The 20827-nt window shown below is 47.7% G+C and overlaps 2 protein-coding genes across 2 annotated transcripts in view; both read right to left on the bottom strand.

The window, feature by feature from the left end:
• Positions 1-17965, bottom strand: part of LOC146200768 (uncharacterized) — a 225915-nt gene extending 207950 nt beyond the window's left edge. The window contains exon 1 of the mRNA XM_084592424.1: positions 17425-17965. Coding sequence (XP_084448550.1) covers positions 17425-17854 — 430 coding nt within the window. The 5' untranslated portion in view covers positions 17855-17965. The remainder of the gene's footprint in view (positions 1-17424) is intronic.
• Positions 1801-15576, bottom strand: LOC146200769 (ATP-dependent translocase ABCB1-like). The gene is made up of 7 exons (XM_084595903.1): positions 15429-15576; positions 14085-14287; positions 13012-13103; positions 8980-9136; positions 8534-8731; positions 5301-5678; positions 1801-2401 (listed from the first exon to the last, which is right to left on the bottom strand). Exons 1-7 carry the CDS (start codon positions 15574-15576, stop codon positions 2132-2134), a joined length of 1446 nt encoding a protein of 481 aa, XP_084452029.1. The 3' UTR covers positions 1801-2131.
• Positions 17966-20827: the final 2862 nt, after the last annotated feature.

Raw genomic sequence — 20827 nt, 5'->3', positions numbered from 1 at the left:
CCCTTTCCACACGTAAAAACATAAAAACACAGTAACTGTAGCTCTTTCCCTCGTATGTGGGCCACTCGTCGCAGCCTGTCCGACCGTTTCGCTTACTGACAGTCGTGCACTAGCAAGCTACACATTATGCAGCGGAACAAAAGCCAGACCCCTCTCGCCGGAATAATGGCCCCCGGCCGTTCTCACTCGGGCGACGGGACCGCGGGGGGCCGCGTTAATGAGGTCCGGCTCAAGGGAAGCGGAGGGTCTCTCCCGTCTCCCGTAACAAAGGGACACGTGTGGCGGGAGTCCGAACGAAGAGCCTGCGTCTCCTTCTAGGAAATGGTCTCCTTCTAGGAAATAAGTGTTTGAAAAGAGACCAGACGCGCAGTTCACACTACGGCACCCCGCCGAGACATTCCTTCACAGCCAAGTGTACCAAAAAAAAAAAAAAAAAAAACGGCAACGCGCCGGACCTTACACCCATAAAACAACGTTATATAAATAAGATATTTGTAAATGCAGCTTCATTCTGCCGATCTCTGCGTCGCATCGGTTGTTGCACTTAATGGGCAATGGTCACCTAACCGATAAGGGCAGCGAGCTGTGTAACAGCCCGCACAGAGTTCGAGCAGCGCACGAGCAGACGACTTTCGCGGCTACGGGAAGTGTGTCCTTGACGTCATGGTTGCAGTGACCGCAGCGAATGTCAGCTTCTTTCAAGCCTTACCAGTCAACTGACCCGTGACGTCACCGGTCAAGGAAATAGTTCCATGCGACACCGCCAAGCGACATTCTCTCTGCCCGCGAATTTCAAAAAACGCTGTTTTTAAAAATTAATAATAAATCGCTGGCTTTGATCCAAGGAGTTATACTTTGCGTTAATGCTCAAAAGTTTGTGTTCTACACATGAACACGTTTATCAGTGGCTTCTTGGGGGCCGTTTCCGTGGACCTTTAAATACGCCTTTTCTCCGCTTACCGCCCATGACTAGAATCGGCTACCTGCCGAAGTGGTGTCTGTAGTATATCGCGATACATTTTCATCTCTGCTTTATGATCATTTGTGTAGTATCTAGCAATCATATTATGGTTATGGGTTTGTGTTACCTGCTTCTCTAGGTATTTTTTTTTACTATGCATACGTTGTTCTGACTCCTACCTTAGCCCTGGAAAGGACTGGTAGTGTGTAATAAATAAATAAATATTTTGGACAGGCCTTTACCTAGAGCGAACGAAGTTAAGGCGCGGATCTTACTGATTCGGCTGATTTCCTGAAGGTAGTTTTAATGCATTCTATAGTAAGGCTTCCTCTTTTTTTATGTTTTTTCGGACTTGTGTGAAATTGGCAATATAGAAAGTGTAAGTGAAAACATATGCGGTTGCCATTTTTGTTCTAAGCAAAGCTGCAAAATGAAGCACTGACAAGCGCGCATCAGAATTTCATTGAACATTTATGAATATTTATGAACATTTTAGCACTGAGCGCTAACTGCATAAATCACTGTCAAACTCAAACTTAAAGCCATACCGCATATAGAGTGTATTGCAAAACATCAAACTATTTATACGAATACTTAAGGCCGAAACTAACAGTCTTTTCCCATGCCAACTATGGAGCGTAGGATGCTTTGCGGAAATAAGAATAAAAAGACGACGGACATCCCACATTACGTAAGGCGATAACATAGGGCTACCAAACGCTCTTGTGCCTAATTATAGTTATTCTGATTGTGTAGCTCTACAGCGCTGCCTGTATACCAGCATGCTTGTGCGTCTGTCCTGATAGTTCTCGAAACAGCATCATTTCAAACATCTCGTAGACCGGCGGTGAACAAGTGATTCTATAAAGTACATTTTATGCGCTTAGTCAGTTGGTATCAGTGGTATGAGATAAATGTGCAAGATGGGATGACATGCACAATGAGGGCACTGACACAGTGAGTAGTCATCGCCTTGACACGCCAGCACGCGGCATTCCGTGGACCATTTGGACCTGTTGGGCGTCAATCGCGGTAATCGACGGCAGGAGTTTGCAGCGTTCCGTTGTCGGGAAGACACGCCTCCTAAGCGCCGCCGTATGACGCAGTTAGTGGGTCCAAAGGAGCGTGTGCGACGAATTGACCGCGCCCGGATGACCGAGTCGAGCGAATCTATGTGGGAGATCTGGGGCTACTGCCGATGTCGGTGCTCTGGGACCCACCAGACATGGCGCCCTCTGCTGGCGGCTCTCCCTCCTCCTCGGTGTAGAGCTTGTAGTAGACGCCCTGGCGCCGCATGAGTTCCCCGTGCGAGCCCTTCTCGACTACCTTGCCACGCTGCATGACGAAGATGCGATCGACGTCCTTGATGACGGACAGCTTGGACGCCACGATGAGGCAGGTGCGCCCTGTGCTCGCCTCCTTAAAGGCGTTGCGCACCACCTGTTCCAAAAAAGGGCATTGGACGTGCACTTAGAAGGGCCGAGAGTTCTTGGCTGCAATGGTCACTGCACTAGAGAACTGAACAGATAACGTGTTGCTATGATTGTAGGACTGCCCACACTCTGCTCATGCCGCCTCTCATCACCTAACTGCCCTGTCCCAAAGTCCTGCTTGGATCAAAAGCTTGGCAGACAATAGCAATAAGGAAAGAAATCTACAGTTTCCTTGTGAATACTGCTTCTGAGTGCAAACTAAACACTTTAGGTCAAGCCATTGCGTTCACGTGGAACCAAAACATTCGCTGCTTCAGCAATCTCAGCCTTGGATCTCCGAGGCTGCATTGCCAGTGTAGCAGCATAAACGCCTCAGGCATCCAACAGGAATACTTGGAATCATAAGCGTCCCGACCTACGTACGAACTTCGCACCGCCTAATCAGTCATTGTAGTTGTCAGGAACACAGTCGGAAACGACCACTGCTTTCTGCACGGAAGGTGTTCTTGCGGGTCGTTTGGTTGCGCAAGCGCTACAAAGCGCTTCCAGTTTGCTACCCGGCTTCCGAAGCGAAACATGTTTATTGTAGCCAAGCATTTGGTAGTATTAGTACAAACGTTTATTTGGGACAAAAATATACAAAACTTGTCTAAAGGCTACAGGCATTTCCTAATAACGAGGCGGCCTTCCCATCGTTAACTGGCAGCATATAGTCACATCGGGACACACTTTCACTACGGTATATCGTACAACAACCATATTTGCAGACCCAGCATCACTGGCAACATATATCGCTGTGCACAGAACATAAAGTCAAACTCTGGGTCTATCGCTGTGACATCGGGATAATACGCATGTTCTTAGAAACTGTGAAAGCTGCCGATACAAGCGAAAAAGAAATTTGTTTCAAAGCTTTCTCTACGCTTTCATCACAGCAATCAAAAGGGCTTGTTTCTGTCGATCACTGTGCAGCCATCTTTGAATGTTATAAGATGTGGAGCAAACGTTTACCCGTTAAGTTTCTCTAGTGCCAACGCGAACTGTCATAGAAACCTAAAAGGGGTGTCTTTTTAAACACAAGTAACGAGGACCTGCAATTTTGCACAGCGACAACCTACGGAGTTATTTATTGGTGGGCTGCAGTTACACAAAGGGTTTGGAATTAACGCTGTTTGCAACTCCCCAGGACTCACCCTCCAAAAGTAAAAACCGTCTGAAGCACTGATCAGATAAGCATCACTAATTCACTTCCAGCACAGTAATCAGTAGGTTTTTGTTGTAGCTAAAAATGTAGAGGAAAAATACAGTAATAAGACTTGCTGAAACAATGAAAAGCTTGTCTCAAAAGCTTGTTTGTTGTGATGAGCTACTTTCACCAATTCAGGAAACGAGCGTATCTATTTAACATTCTTTAATTTTTTTATTATAGCACTAGCTGACAGTGCATTGAAGCAGTCAGATATACAGGTGCCTCGGGATTGAATTGTACGTGAATCCGATGGTAACGTCAGCGAGACAACGGGCCTTAAAACGTCGTCTGGTAGCGCATTTTAATTCACAACATTTTGGCCACAGATCACCTATGCCCATAAGCGGTGGCATTGAAAATGGCTCAGCTACACTGTGCTCTTTCTGCCTGGGTACAGGTGCGGACATAAGTAAACGGAGCGCGTTTTTTTTTTCGTTCGGAATCAAATGCACGCCTTCTGCGCTGGTGTACTGGTGAAAGTGTACTGGCACTTACTACCGGTTCGCACATACAACGACTGCCAATTTCAATAATGCAACGCGTGGAAAGTTTTAGAAGGAAATGGCGTGTTCCGGTTATCTTTGTCGGCACCGGTACATTCGTGATACAAGATTTTACTGCGCTGCGCTTTGTAAATGTTCAATGTTATCGTACAAGAATAAAGTGTTTATTTCCCATGCAAGCCGTGAAGAGGCAAATGGCATCTTCAGAACTTGGAGTGATCTCATGCAGATGTGGCACCAGTTCAGGAATTGGATTGTCTCTCCATGAACGGTTAGCTGCAGGCGTTACACTCGACTACATTTTTGTGCACTGCATTCTTCAAGGTTAACGTGAAGGTTTGTAACAAGTTTCTTAAGCTAAACCGCTAACGTTAACCTTACTTTTTCTAGCATGGCATTCCGTACGTCAGCCCATGACCTGCGTCGGGCGCCTCCGGAACACTCCAAAGCTAACCGTCTGCGTTGGCATCTCCTCTTGCATCTAGCAGGCCACGCATCTCTCACGACTCGCCATGGGGAAACGTTTTCCACGTGAAACAAGTCAGGACGATTAAGACTACGCAGCCTCTTAACACAGAGTTCAGGATCCACTTAAGAGCGGCAAAGCGTCCCTGCCAAAAGGACATGCATCAAGGTTGCTTTCTGGTGATAGTGAAATTTGACTGAGGAATATCGTCTAGCTGCGCAGACATCTAATGGCTGGGAAGGACGCATTGTGTTTCTGAGAAAACTGATGTTTTATTGAATTTTCCTTATTTACACAGTTCCGAACCTGTACTATAGACAAAAAGGCTGCGTGATAACTACCTGAAACAAACGCTTGCTGTGGTGTAGCATCTGAGGTTCACGGCGCGCATTTGATGTCGATATAGTTCGCAAAAACGACGCGCGGCTTCGTTGTCTGCACTATTACATTTATGAACCTTGTTTGTAGATTAATAAAACTCTCCAAGCGCTGTTGTTTACCCTACACAACCAATAATCTATCGTTCCAGGCCAACATTGCTTTGTCCGCAGTTTATCTCACTTAGTCCTTATTGTTCCAGAGGGTAGCTATGTTGGCGCCCCCGAAAGAAGCAGTTACATTTCGAACAACTTCAGCTCCTCTTACGGCAGGAACCAAGAACGAATGGTACCCGTGCAAATAGGCTCACCTGCTGCTCTTGTTCGTCGAGTCCCTTCACGACATCGTCGACGAGCAGGATGCGTGGGTCGCGCACCAGCGCACGGGCCAGCGCCACCCGCTTGGCCTGGCTCTCGTTGAGCACCGCAGGTGAGGTGGGCTGCTCCGCGCCTCCCTCAAGCTGCAGCGCAGTGTCGTATCCCTGCGGCAGCTGCTCGATGAAGTCGTGCGCGTGAGCTCGGCGCGCGGCCGCCACAACTTCTTCCCGCGACACGTCGCGCGTGTTGTCGCCGTACGCTATGTTGTCGGCGATGTTGTAACTGCGCAGGAGGGTCTGCGAGCTCACGTAGCCCAGCAGCTCGCGCATCCACGACAGCCGCATTGTTTTGGTCGAGAGGTGGTCGATGAGCTGCGACAAGCCGGCGATCCATGCTTGAGGCACGCTTATCGTCTTAATTGCGTGGAGGAGCAAGCTAGTTGGTTCTCAGCGCTGGCTGAAGACTGCCAAAGACAAGACAAAGATACGACACGGCCAACATGCTAGTTAGGTCGCCCTCGTCTTGCCTGTGGCTTTGTCAGCATTAGTTGTAAAAGGTGCGGGAAGAAGATAACGTGATACCGCGAAGCAGTTTTAAGTAACTAGCTTTCTTCTCGTGATTTTAACCTTGAGCATTGACCTTGAGCATATTAAGCGGTCAGCTTCCCGGGCCTCATTCTGGAAGTCTTTCATTCATTCTGAGTCTTTCTGTAGCTGGTTGTGCATACTGGAGCTCGCCAAAACCGCACCTGACGAACACGTTGCTGTATCATTTGTAGTAGAACGTCCAGTAAAATTATTTTGATTGTTAATTTGTAAGTAATCAGGATACCTGCCTTCTTTCTAGACAAAAATCAAAAAGATGATGCGAAATTAGAGACTTGACAGAGCTAGTCCAGCATGAAACGAATCCTTGTTCGTTCGTTTAGAGCGCAGGTTCTTAAGGTATTCATCAGTTTAAAGCAGTAGTGCACGCCCGCAGCGCAATCTCCCACCTGCCTCTTTGGCAGATGGCAAAGTACAGATGGGGGATGGGCCTAATGCTATACCGGAAGGTGGCTACCCGGTAAGGCCTCATAGAGGATGCCGTAGAAGGGGTAGATTATGGTGAAAGTGGCGGAATTCGGAGGACATGCTATATCTCCGGCGTCTAAACGCACGTATAACATCAGCATGCTGAACCAGAACACTCGACTACGCCTAGCCTGGACTGACGCCAGCGCAACCAAGCGTTGGTCTCTAGAGCCGTGACAATGCCTCACCATGTTAGCAGCAGAAAAAGTAGGAAAATCCAAGCAATTAGTTCTAGAAGCAATAAGAAGTTTGCCTCAAGAAGCTGACGAAATTTAACCACCGGCATATTGTTTTGTCTCCCAATAGTACAAACACCGCCAAACTGTACTAGCTCCGCCATTCCTACTTTTTTCTTTTTCAAGCGGCAGCTCCGTGGCTAAAGTTGATAGCCACTCAAGCAGCCGCACGCCGTATCGAATGTTGGAGGTAAGCAAACTGCGAAGTGTCCGCAACGATTCTGCTTGCAGCATCCTAAAGTCGTCTGTTGCAAGACCTGGTACTAACCATCGGCCACACGATGCAACTATTTCTCAGTGACACCTCAAGCACTTTTATCTCCAGCATACGTGTAGTCCTTTGCGTGTGTGCGTGCTGTCGTGCCGAGCCAAAATATGTAATTTTTTCCTTCTCTTGCTTGGGCAGCGCTGATGCCTTCAGTATTCGGTAATAAATAAACAAATAAAATACTATAGATAGACAACAGAGGGGCAAATCAATGATTGCTTTTCGCGAACGGAGAACGACATGCCTGAATGCGAAGCATTTGAGAACTCAGCTTGATGGGACTTGCTTGCCGCTGCTTATCGCGAAGTGTTTCCAAGGCCGAAGTAGTCCATCTCGTTACGCTCGTAAGCAGACGAAAACGTTTTTAAAATATTTGCACCAAACGTTAGCTGCTCCAGTACCCAGCAGTTCGCTTGCAACAAAAGCTGGCGCACTGACGAAATTGCAAAACAAGATGACGCGATTCTGATCAATATTCACTGAAGAAATTTATTTCCTTGCTCACCTGCACCATTCACTTGCCCGCATGAATGAGTGCATAAATCCGATGATATTTGTCAGACTAAGATAAATAAGGAGTCTGCTGTCTCGTCATAAGAAACGGAACTATAATTTACTCAATGTAAGCATGGGGTTCATCATCGTCAAGAAAATACGTGTGCAAAATACTACGTCCTAACTAGAATAGGTTATAACTACATTGGTATGTCATTGCCACTTGCTCATAGGAGAGAAATATAATCCCGTATTGGGTCAGTATATGTCGAAAGAAACTTGATTTGAAGACAAAACTGAAAGGAGAATACTTCAAGGAGAACTTCTTCAAGCCAGTAAACCCCAGCCAATTTGAACATTTAATTCTGCTCCAGTGCGACTGCTGATGATCACATTATATCGCTGGCCACATCATCGACACTACAAAGGAGCAGATGACGGCATCCCACAGTTCCCCCGCTACTCAAAGTATAGCGCTCAGTGCATGCTTCCAGCATCTAAGGCAGTCCTGAATATTTCGACGCTGATATCTGCATTCATGAGTGTAGCAATCATACAGAGAACAGGTGGCATAATTTGCCAATCCAGGTGAACTAATAGTGTGTAGCACTTTATAGCCTTCAGCATAAATGGTTGGAACATTCGCAAGCTCTGAAAAAAGATCAGTTCACAGCACCGGCGCGGGCTCAGTGGTCAAAATGCTCGCCTGCTGAACCAGAGTTCCTGGGTTCAAACCAAGCCATGGCGGCTGTGCTTTGGTGGAGGAGAAGCGCAAAGGCGTCCGATGATGATCAATGTCGGCGCTCTTTGAAGATCCCCAAGGGACCCAAATTTTTCACTGTCCGGTACAACTACGGTACTTCACTACGGTATAACTTTCTCTCTACTTTTACTCACACCTTTCTCCCTCCCCTTACGGGCGGTTAAGGTTTTCACGGAGATGTGTGACAGATACAGCACTTTTCCTTTCGTGTAAAACAATTTACACTTGTACATTTCCATTGAATAACGCTCATTTGTTCTTAACTGCAGTAATAGTTTCAGTTTGAAGAACTAATGGGAATGTCAACTCATCCAGTCTACAAATGACTTTTCCGTTTAGGCTTTTAATGTACAATGCTATGCAGGTTCTATTGCAGCCATATGCAACTTACGATCTCGCCATCGGCGACGTCATAGAAGCGCTCAATAAGGTGAAATGTCGTGGTACGACCGGAGCCCGGCGCACCCACAATGGCCACGTGCTGGCCTGGCTCCACAGAGAACGTAACGCGGTCGATGATCTTCATCTCCGGCTCGTTCGGGTACGCGAAGGACACCTCGTTCAGCGTCACGAAGCCTCGGACCGTTTCCTGCAATAATAAAGACTTGACTGTAGGTTCAAAGCAGAGCTCACACTCCATAGTAATAGGGGCGACCCCAATAACAAGAGTGGCCTAGCTTCTTGAATATGTACACTAGTTACAGATCCCAGAGGAGCAGACACACATTATTTGTGGGCAGTCTCTCGTGAGCCACGACCACTCGGCATCCTACAAGGCATCACACCTGCAGGAAGCGACTGCATAGAGGAAGCCGAGAAAGGGGCGGTAGTACCAACCAGCGTGAGTCCGCTCGTGTCGAGGAAGTCGATGGCCGGCACTCTCTCGATGAGGCGGAATAGCTTCTGGGCGGCCGCCTTGGCCTTGTGGTAGTCAGGCGAGTAGGACATCGCCTGGCCCACGATGGCCGTGCCGAGAATCACGCCCTCCACAACTCTGCGCAAAGGGATACAGATGAACGCTGAAATCGTATGGGCTACTCACTGGAATCGGGGTGCCGGCTTCAGCCATTTTTCCTAAAAGGCCAAAGGTGTCTGCGGCAAGAATACCGAAATCCACACATGCTTAAATTGTAACATACCCACTCATTCTACCGTTCATTCCACCAGGATGTGCTCAGGTTTAACGCATTGACGAGAACAACCGCAGAATTTAAAGGACAACTGCTGTCCGAAGCTGTGCGCTGTGAGTGCGTTTACTAAATATTTTGACGTACCTGCAGAACCTTCGCTAGAGAGATCCGAAAGAGTAAGCGTTGTTCCTGGTGTCGTAGCGATGTATATACATGTCATTCTAATGTATTCTGTTTTTCATCACTTTTACTTGATGTTTACCTCATTCTCATTACTTTTATTGATTCTCATTTCTTTCAACTACCTATTCACCGCGAGATCGACCTTGAGGTGGCACCACCGTCACTCCGGTAGTGTGGATCGGCAGCCGGCGGCGCTCGCAGAAACGCACGCTGCGTAGGTCTGCGTCCGAGTTTACGGCGGATTTGTTGGTGATGAAAACATGTCTTCTGCAGTATTTCTGCAATATTGCAGAAAAAAAAACAAAGATTTCGCCAATGCAGCAGAAGAAGAGCGGATTTTAGGAAAACAATAAGAACGCAACCACCAGTCTTCTAGATTTACTTTGCACGTTTCTTGCGCAGTACCGCGCTCACGCGCCTAATGCTTGAGCCTGCCTAATGACAGTTTTTTTTTTCTTATCGACTTTTAAACAGTTTGCGCGTGTCTCATGCGAGTGAGACCGGCGAATTTATAGTCAATCCCACGAAGATACAAGGACCGGCAATACTTTAGATTGAATCGAGAAAGCCTGGTTCATTATATCGTACTTGACTCGAGGATTAAGCAGGTGAAATGTAGCATTGACAGCGCACTGCATGGCGAGTTGCTTTAGACTGAGTGCACATCAACTCTGGCGCAGACAACCGCGCACAAGTATTCCCCAAAAATGAGATCACGCCGACACTATACAGGAAACCTCGCCGCACAGGAAAGCCGATTGTTCACGTGTACAGCGCTGAGTGGATTGAATTTGCCGAGATGCTTTTTGCAGCCACTGTCATAGAATGTGATAGTGTATTAATGCATGCGCCACTAACTGTAAATGATTTCCTTAAACCCAGGAAAGTATAAGGGAGTTCTGATGTGTGTGATGTTAATAGATAACGGTAACTTAGTATAATTTTTTTGTTTTGCAAAGCGAATAAATTTCACCGTGTGAGAGAACTTTTACACACTTGACAGAATTTACAATTATCAGCGAATAATTTTCAGTAACGTTAAAGTGCAAGCTACGAATTACTCGCTGCGAAGACATCATTATAAACTGCGCGTGGGCACTGTCACGTTCTGGGAAGCAATTTTACAGGCTGAAAATTTCTTTGTCACTAATTATTTAGCAGTCACTAAATCTTATGCGAAGTAAAATATTAGGGTTGCTTCCAAAACAGGTGCCGGATATAAAACTATTCCGAAAGCAATGGAGGTCATCTTATCCTGCGACTATAAAAATGTATCTAAGCCCGCATGAAGCTGTTGTACTCCCCTCGTCAGAAATGCGTTTTGTCGGAAGACAGCACTTGGACGAAAAGGGATGATTATAATAGGCTACCAGAAAAGTACATTGATCTAGATGTATTATGTAATATTTAGGGTAACAATTAGGTGCAAGGAATATGTTTCCCAAATATTCGAGCATTTCTCTGAAGCAAAATGTACTCACTAAAACTTTTACGGATGCACAGAAGCCTTCAACAACACAAAAAAAAGAAAAGAAAACAAATGCATATTGGCCCGGGTTTAACGCATGAAAGCGGCATCGGCTATGACGGATGATTGCAGAGGCTGGTTTTGGTGTCGTTTTTTTTTTTTCATTAATAACGCCACATTTACCATGTGGGATTGTTTATTGTGCAGTCAAATCCCACAGCAGAGGACGCCTTCCGAAACGGTTGTGATTGAATCCCCCGTTCTCGAAATCAGCTTTGGAGCGCCCTTACCATTGAGACACCGCGACAGAGGTTTAAAAGCAAAAAAAAAAAAAAAACAGAAGTACTCACACAAATCTATCGTGCATACAGACGGCACAGTAGGCATAGAGTGGTCTGTTCAAACTGCATTCTGCTATATGAAGCAGTCTGCGGTGGCATACAGTAGCTGCGGTATTCCGAGCAGAAACGGGAATATGCGATTTCTGAGCGTTTGCATTAACTTTTATTGATGGCAACGACCTGTTTTGCTTTCACACGGCGGTAACGACAGAACTACTTCGTTTGAGACATTGCATGTCAAAGGATCTCAACTGCCGAAGACCGCGATGGATGATGTCCTTACCCAAGCATGACATGCTCGATACGGACAAGTATATATATATATATATATATATATATATATATATATATATATATATATATATATATATATATATATATATATATATATATTTAATGAAGCGTGGGGTTATAGACTGTTCATATTTATCTTGCAAGAGGCATATAGGCAAGCAAAAGCACACAGGAACTGCGAAACAAACAAAAACACTCCTGTACACACCGCATGCGCGCGCGTAAATCACTGCGGGCTGGCACGCGACGAGAAAACGCATCCACACTGAGTAGGTTTCGCCGCTGAGCCGCAAGGTGGCGACTCTGCTCGATCTCGAGGCCAATAGCGTCCTTGCGCTAGACAAGGAGATTTATGTACTCATGCGAAGGAAGTCAGTGTAGAGTAGTAGTTAGCGTGCTCGGCTGGCACATCGACGGATTGTAGTTTAGGTCCTGCCACGGAAACTATGTTTTTCTTCATTATCATCCCGTGAGGACCCCCTTTGGTGACCCTCCGGGCTGGCAATCTCAGGTGACGCCACTCATGACACTAGAAATGCTTTCACAATAAAAGGCTTCAAAGAGCACGACCGAAAAGAAATACACCTGATCTATCTTATTAACAAAACGTCCTAAACATGGGTGTTAATATTTTATTTACCCAGAATAATTCAAAAGATACTTAGCTTGCTTAGTGCGACTTCGTAACCCATGATACGGAAGCATCCGTTCGAGTCCTATATATCACAGTGAAGCACGAAGGGAAAGGTTTAGTTTGCCCTGTCCCTTGGTTGCTCAAAAATGAGGCTGACATTGACTTTCTGCGCACCTGGGCCTGTTCGCACCTACTGAATTTTTGTGCAATAGATTCCTTAAATACGTGAAAACTGTGATGTGTGGAACAATCTACAATAATGCGCATCTAAGACGTAAGCCATGGTAGACATGTATCTCCATTTCACGTTAGATTAAAATATGTTAGTCCCTTTTTAGGCGGCGAGTATCGGGAAGTTAGCAGTTTCATTTGTTTTATGAATGGCCAGAACGACGCATTCGGCGGTATAGTAGAGTGGGTCCTTACTTGAAGAGGTTCCCGAACTGGAGGTCACAGTGTCCGATGAGGAAACTGCCATACAGGAGCGACGTCGCGTAAGCCATGGACGGGATGCATTGTGCAACGCCGAACGTGAAGCCGCGCACGATGGCCTTGCGCATCATGATCCTGCGATCAGCACAACGCGCCAGGCGCGTCACCACAGCATACGACATCACACCTTGATTGAAGGCTGTTTTCTTCCCGCTTCGCATCCCAAGCACAAAACTTTGAAGCGCGTGTATGAGAACAAAATATCAGAGTAGTTAACATCAACGGGCTTCGCAATCAAGCTCTCAGATTTTTCTTGAGCACAGCAGACTCCTGAAAGGCGCACAGTCTATAACGGTTTATTTCAGATAGCGACGCTTTATTCCATACCTCTGCGGCTCTGCCAGTGACAGCACGTAGTTTGCGCAGAAGACTTCCTCCTGGTGCAGAGATGCTACCGTGTGGATTGCTTCCACTGCGACCTGCGTTGGGAGGACATCCTCTGTCTGTCTCACACTGTTCCAATACGAACCAATCATCCAGAAGAATGTTCTATTCGCTCAGTTCATCCAAAAGACCAGCTTCATCTGCATGAGTCGCTCAAGGACGCACTAAAATATCCTAATAACTGGATTTCATTCAACAGTGTGATTACCTATGGTAATGTGGCGCTACGAAGTTCTGAACTTCCTCCGTGTTCCAGCCAATAAAAGAGCAGTGCGTAGATGAAGGACAACTAAAAAAAATTCTGCATAAAACATATGAGGAAACAGTAAGCCAAAATCATTTTTCCTGGTTGCCCTAGGCGTAAAATGACGTGCCCAGAGAAAGCGCACAGTCGTGGACACTTAACTGAATCGTCCCTTGAAGGTTTGAATTTACAAGGCATTTAGTACGTCAGAAGAAAGGTCCGCCAGCGTCTTCAGAAAATGTTTTCTTGTGCTGTGCGATTCCAGCGCACGTTAGAGATCCTCAGGTGGTCTAAATTACTCCGAAGCCCTCCACTACGGCTCCTCTTTCTCTTTTTCCACTTTTACTCCCACCTTCCTCCCTTCTCTTACGGCGCGGGTCAGGTGTCCACAGAAACAAGTGTGACAGGTACTGCGTCTTTCAATTCCTGGGAACCAAGTATTATATTAATATTATGATTATTAATGATATTATTATTATTCTACACTCATGCTTCTTTTTCATGAGCCCTGTTGCTTTCCAACAACCGCCTAATATCGAGTTTGTGTTTGTAGTTGAAGGTGTAGAATATTCTGATCTTTGTTCAAAAAAATCCCTTTATATTCCTCCTTGCTGTGAAGCAGGCAATTGGAGGAATTCGGCACTAACCTCAGCGCTGAAGCTTGGAGTTACGCCATGCCCTTCAACCAAAGTGCCATAGTATGGGCATGGCAACAATGTAAGATAGTCCTTTCCACCCTAATCCGCGGTCCCATTACACGTCAGTGGCGTACCTTCGTGGAGTTTTCGAGTGCCTGCTTGGTGGCGACCAGCTTCCCGCGCAACATACGGCTCTCCAGGTAGGTGGCGAGCAAGAGCAGGGGCACGAAGGCGAGCACGAGGAAGCCGAGGTGCCAGTCCCAATAGAAGGACATAACCAGGCCCGCCACCAGGGCCGAGCACGCCTGCGCAGCATTGCCAGCTTGCTGCACGTGCCCTGGGAACAGGGAGAAATTAAAGAGGAAGGAGGAGGAAGAGCAGGAAGAGGAAAGGCAGGGAGGTTAACCTGTTGAAGAAATCGGTTTGCTACACTGCACTGGGGGAAGGGGATGAGTGGATAAAACTTGGTTAAAAGACGGATGGGTCAAGTCGGTATAGTCACATCACCGCCATATCACGTCAAATCGCATCATGTCAGTGGCATATCACGTCACATAACAGCAAACTTGAAGCCTATCGATCAGGCCCGTGGTTTTCATGAAGCGGAAAAGTACCTGGGAGGCTTTCACCGTCGATTATCGCCGCGGCCGGTGACCTAGGTTCTTGATTTCATAGAGTGGGTGTCCATCTAGACACTTCAGCTTACACCAGAGACACTGTCTTTACGCACTGTATATGGGGCATTCACAAAGAATATGGCCTGTTAAAGAATTATAGGGCTCACAAAGGCATCAAAACTAAGAGCGGAAGTTGTCCGTGAAATGTTACAGCCGGAAATGCTCCCAATCACGTATCACAACATAGGATAAATTATTAGATGAAAACAAGCTGAAACGTTAATCGTATATGTAGTAAAACCAGCGCGAACACCCGCTGCAACACGAACGCTGGTCGGCAGTGAACAACAACATTTATTGCCCAGAGCCGAGATTTAAAACCTCTCGTGCTGAGAGGGTTACAGGAGAGGGAAAGAAGCGTGAGCGACAGGAACGCAGTCACGCGGCTGCCTTCAGCACAGGAACGCAGGCACGCGCGGCTGTCTTTGGCGCAGGAACGCAGGCACGCGGCTGCCTTCGGCACAACCGAATAAATACAACATTTCTCCTCCCTTAAAATTGAAACCGCTGTAGCGGTTTTCCTATTCTGATGGATCGTCTGAGCGTGGGCTGCAGGGGTTCACTCAGCACTAGTCCTCATCTTTGGCGTTTCTCGTTTTCGTGACTATCTTCTGGGTCGGCAGTTTACCCTGGTGACCGACCATCAACCACTGCTGGGACTGCTCAGGCCTGACCGCCAAACGCCGCCGATGGATGCCACGCGAATTCAACGGTGGGCACTATTCTTGGGTGGCTACCAGTACAAGTTACAGTACGTGCCAGGGAAACAGCTGCTGACAGCAGATGCCCTCTGCAGGCTACCAGCGCCGACTACGGAACCGGGGACCGAGGGTGAACCGCCGGAGTATGTCCTTTCATTGGAATCCCTGGAAGAAGGTATAGTGACGACGCGCGAATTGCAAGAGCTGACGGCCAAAGACTCGAGGTTAGCCAGTGTCACGCAGTACATGTTGCATGGATGGCCTAAAACGACTAAAAGAATGGCGAGACTTGTTGCCGTTTTTTGATCGTCAGCTGGAGCTATCGTGGGCTCACCGTCTTATCTACTGGGGCAACAGAGTGGTGATACCGCGGAAAGCGCAGGAACGGATGTTGCAGCTGCTACATCAAACCTATCAGGGCTCCTCGGCAATGAAATCAGTCGCGCGTTCATTGTTTTGGTGGCCAGGCCTGGACAGGGACATTCAAACCTTGTCTGCGCAGTGCCGCAACTGCGCGCAAAACCTGCCATTGCCTATGGCAGCCCCACTAGTGAGTTGGCCGAAGACCGCGGACCGGTGGTCTCGTATTCACATCGATTTTGCAGGGTCGTTAGGCGGCAAGATGATACTGATAGTGGTTGATGCCCACACGAAGTGGATTGAAGCAGCACCTTTGAAGCACGCGAATACCGCCAGTACGATCCGATGCCTAAGGAGCATGTTCTGCCGGTTTGGCGTGCCACGCACAATCGTGTCCGATAATGGCAAACAATTCACAAGTCAGGAATTCGCCACTTTCGTATCTAGAAACAATATCGTGCACCTGCGCACTGCGCCTTTTCACCCCCAGTCTAACGGAGCAGCAGAAAGAGCGGTTCGGACCGTGAAGGACGGGTTGCGGAAAATGGGAGACGGACAGCTGGAAGACAACCTCATGCGTTTGTTATTCAGCTACAGGCGGACCCCCCAAAGAGAAGGAGGGTCACCTTCCGAGATGCTTCTCGGCTATCAGCTACGTTCCCGGCTAGACACATGTCTGCCACCCAGAGATGCGGACTCGTTGGCGGACGCTCACGACTGGACCATCACGCCAGACAGCTGCGTATACGTGCGGAACTACGGCGCCGGCCAAAGATGGGTGCCTGGGAGTACAGACCACGTCGGGGGCGAGAATGATAACAGTGAATACGCCAACCGGAGTAGTGCAGCGCCACGTCGACCAAGTCCGCCGCCGTCAAGAGTTTATGCCAGGGACTGCGTTTGTAGAAGCCACGGCAAGCGCGCAGTTGGAAGGCGGTCCTAACAAGGCGACCAGTGCGGATCTGCCACCAGTGCATACACCCAGGACCACTGAATCGGAGCAAGAACAAAGCCCTCAAGTATCAGCAGCGGACCAGAGTGAAGTACCATCTTCAGCAACAACGGAGCGCCCACTGGTTCCGTCGGAATTGACTGAACCCTTGCAGCCCACGCTCAGACGATCCATCAGAATAAAAACAAAACGGTACAGCGGTTTCAATTTTAAAGGAGGAGAAATGTATTTATTGGGTTGTGCCGAAGGCAGCCGCGTGCCTGCGTTCTTGTGCCTTCGGACACTAACGCATCATTAAGGTAGGCTCGGACGCCTGGTAGCCCGCTGACTACAGCGTTCATCTTTCTTTTGAATATAGCTGGGGCAGAAGCTAGTACAATCCGATGCCTAAGGAACATGTTTTGCCGGTTTGGCGTGCCACGCAGAATCGTGTCCGATAGTGGCACACCATTCACAGGTCAGGAATTCGCCGAAGTCTGCGTGACACTTTGTCAAGGGGCACTTGTACGCGTCCTTCAAATTTAAGGTACTAAAGTATTCACCTCCATTCAAGTTCGCGAATATGTCTTCGACCACTGGAAGTGGGTAATGCTATATATCACAAGCCGGGTTAAACGTGAATTTAAAGTCTCCGCATATTCTTACGGTGCCATCTTTTTTCAGGACAACTACGATGGGCGTAGCCCATTCTGAATGTTGCACCGGGTGATAAGACACCAAAGTACAATAGCCGATCAATTTCACGAGACCTTATCACGGAAGGCGTAATGAAGTGATCTGGCCTTACAGAACTTCGGCGTCGCAGTCTCCTTGAGCTTTAGGATGGCTGGCGGTCCCTTGATGAGCTCCTGGTCTGTAGAAAAGACATCTTTATACTCAACGAGCAGTCTGTTCACCATGTGGTCGCTTGGCGCGTTTCTTGTTGCCAAATCCGGCGCAGTGAGTTCTGTCATCGGAACGCCCGTCCTGCCAAGTGCCGCAATCAGATCGCGACCGCACAGGCTCGGTCCTGAACAGTCAAGCACAATAACTGTACAGGTTACCGACACATTTTTGTATCGCACCGGAAGTTCGAGTTCGCCAAGCACCGGCAGTTGTCCCGTGTAACATGACAACTTCACATATGGCGTTTTCAAGCGTGGCCAGTGCGTTCGGTGTCGGTCGTAAACGTTCCGTGATATGACGCACACCGGGGATCCTGTGTCCACTTCCATTTCCAGATCTATTTCCCCCCACCGAAATGTGCGGCGAAACGGTGGTTCCAACCCGTTTTTACTTTCCGAAATTAACGTCCAGACGTGTGCCTCATCCGTGCTCTCGTTGCCAGACGGTGTTTCAACTGTCAGTGCCTTGACACGCGCAGTTCGCCGAAGAGCATTTTCATCTGTTCTGGCCTTGCAACATTTATTTGCCAAATGACCGCGTTGCCTGCAGCAGAAACATCGTGCGTTAGCCCAGCGGCAGGCGTTGTCACCGTGTGTTGCGCTTCCACATCGTCCGCACTCTTGCACTGCGCCGCTGGTATGATTATCTCGCGATGAAGAACGATGACTGGCTTGCATTCTTAGCACCGTCGGTTATTCTGCATTAATATCGTTTGCATCATTCTCGGCTGTTTCTGCTGCTATTGCCAGCGTTTCAGCCTCCTCCAGCATCAAGTCTTTCTTCGCCAGTAACTGCTTGCGTAGGTTAGTTGAGCGTACACCGCAAACAATTCTATCTCTCAGCATTCGGTCTAGCGCTGTCCCAAAATTGCAGCCGTCTGCTATGCGCCGTATTTCGACCAGAAATGCCTGCATTGCCTCACCCTCTTGTTGACAACGGGTGAACCATTTATAGCTCTCCGCTATCTCGTGACGCTTCGGGTCGTAGTAGCTGTTTAAAGCTGGGACTGTTTCGTGATCAGTGAGGAAATTCGGCGTCCGAGGTGCAATTTGTCCCGCTAACACTTGAACAGTCTGCGTGCTGAGTGCTGCCACAAGCATGGCTCGCTGCCGTCTTGGGTCGGTAATAGCATTGGCTTCAAAATATGCTTCAGCCCTTGTATGGTACGCTTTCCACTTATCTGATGTGTCGTCGAAAGTCGGGAGCTGCAGGCTGGTCATAGCTCTCGTCGGTGCTTCACGTTGCGCCAGGCTGTCGGCTTCAAATTTTACCGTATGGGTAATTTTCGAACTCGTCGCCACTGTAGTAAAGCCAGCGCGAACACGCGCTGCAACACGAACGCTGGTCGGCAGTGAACAACAACATTTATTGCCCAGAGCTGAGATTTTAAACCTCTCGTGCTGAGAGGGTTACAGAATAGGGAGATAAGCGTGAGCGACAGGAACGCAGTCACGCGGTTGCCTTCAGCACAGGAACGCAGGCACGCGCGGCTGTCTTTGGCACAGGAACGCAGGCACGCGGCAGCCTTCGGCACAACCCAAGAAATACATCAGTATAATAAAATTTAAAATTAAGAATAGTACAAAAGAGTAACAAGAAGTTAAAAATGAAAAAATTTAAGATAATGAAGAAGCAATGCCGCGAACCATTGTTCCAAGTCTCTACTTTTTTTTTTACCGGTTGTCACATAGTGGTGGCAATACATATTATTGGGAATAAAACAAAGTTTAAGTGTAAAAGCAGAATTAAACTAGAGAAGAAAATACAAAATAAAAATCAGAAAGTGTAAAATACATAAAGATTTAAGAAAAATTGCAAACTTCGAAAAGGCAACAAAATGCAGAACGAGATAACGGAACTGGCTACGAAACTGGCAATGCTTTCGAATTTCCGGCCACATGGAGCCTTAAAGGGACACTGCAGCTGTTTTCAAATGCACCAATACTATAGGCTTTTGAAGTAGATTATTTGTTGATCATGCCTTTGAAGTTATTTGTTCGATTATACATAAAACACCTGCGCAATTATCGACTAAAAGCGCGCAATTCAAATTGCCCGCGCCCCGCGTGACAGCTACAGAGGAGGAAAGCGGAGGGAGAAACCTCGCTTCTCCGTCCGTCGTGACGTCACCGTTAAGAGCCGGAGGCATTCAGAGCCAACGGAGGGGGTTTTCGGCGTGCGCTGTTCCTCGTTTTGCGTACGCTGCAGATGTACAAAACACGTCAACTTAGTGCTGTGCACCTGATATACAACCCAGCTCTGCATGTTTTCGGATGCACGAACAGCTGTGGACGCGACGATGTGATCGTCCATTGTAATAAAAGCTCGCAGCGCAATGTGGTGTTGCTGAGAAGAGAGATAAATTCAAGCCGACCAAAGGAAACATTCTACTCGAAGCATTTTCGTAACTTTGACCACATGAAGTTTGTTTCTAAGGTATTGAGGTATTGACAAAAAGGCATGGCTGAACCATGAAACGGTTCCTTCTGTTTCCTTCTACAAAACAGTAGGGACAGTCATCTGCGATCCGTTCATGGACTGCTATCTCATGATGGGACGATCAGACAGTATCGGCGCAAGGTTCATTCGCGTGTCTCTTTTTTTTTGGGGGGGGGGGGCAAAAGCTTCGCGCAACGGCTTCTATGCTAAACATGGACAACGCATCAGTAGCACGCGCTGATGATTTTTGCGAACGAGCAGATGATTAAGAAGAGTCTACTGCTGTGTCCAGCTAGGTTGTGAAGACTGCGATATCTTTCCCAGCACGGCACGTGCCTGATATGTTCGTGGAATCCTTACGGGAGCATTATTAGAAGATAAGGAGTGTACCGCTCAGCTGGGTAGAGGCGCATTCAGGTGACGAGCGCAAAGAGCGAGGTTTCGTTCGGTGCGTCCGAGCAATCAATCATAAAAGTTGCTCATACATGGCCTTACGATTTTGCACCCATTGCTGCCTCGTCATTTTACATAGCCCTGTCTTGTTTGGAGATGCACACTAAGTTGGAAATGAAAACGACGAGGCTTTTCTAAGAAAACACTATTGCAAGAATATACCTTTTCCGTCATTACAAGTCCGGCCGACTTCACCAAGATGCAGACTGCTTATCCCGTCATCCCTTCGATTCCCCTAGCCCTTTCGACTCTGGCTATGACGCATGCGTCCTGTCTATCTCGGCCTTTTCTATTATTGCCAACGAACAGCGATTAGATTCTTCCCTACATTCCCTTATCCTCTGTCTTACCACCGACCGCCCTGACCCATCACTCGCCTTGCTTGTACTACACGAGAACAGCCTATACAG

The sequence above is a fragment of the Amblyomma maculatum genome, chromosome 2, assembly GCF_055883805.1.
Source record: "Amblyomma maculatum isolate TAMU_Amacu chromosome 2, ASM5588380v1, whole genome shotgun sequence".
NCBI classification, from domain to species: domain Eukaryota; kingdom Metazoa; phylum Arthropoda; class Arachnida; order Ixodida; family Ixodidae; genus Amblyomma; species Amblyomma maculatum.
Note: the sequence above shows the minus strand (reverse complement) of the source record. Positions and strands in the feature narration are given on the sequence as shown.

Excerpts from the sequence above, each read along its gene's own strand:
- LOC146200769 (XM_084595903.1), bottom strand. The coding sequence starts at position 15,576 with ATGTACTGCGTGACACTGGCTAACCTCGAGTCTTTGGCCGTCAGCTCT. Across the intron at positions 14,288-15,428 it reads CGGTTCCGTAGTCGGCGCTG|GGCACGTGCAGCAAGCTGGC; the intron begins GTAGCCTGCAGA and ends CCCTGTTCCCAG. Across the intron at positions 5,679-8,533 it reads ACGTCGCCGATGGCGAGATC|CTCATCGACCACCTCTCGAC; the intron begins GTAAGTTGCATA and ends GGCTTGTCGCAG.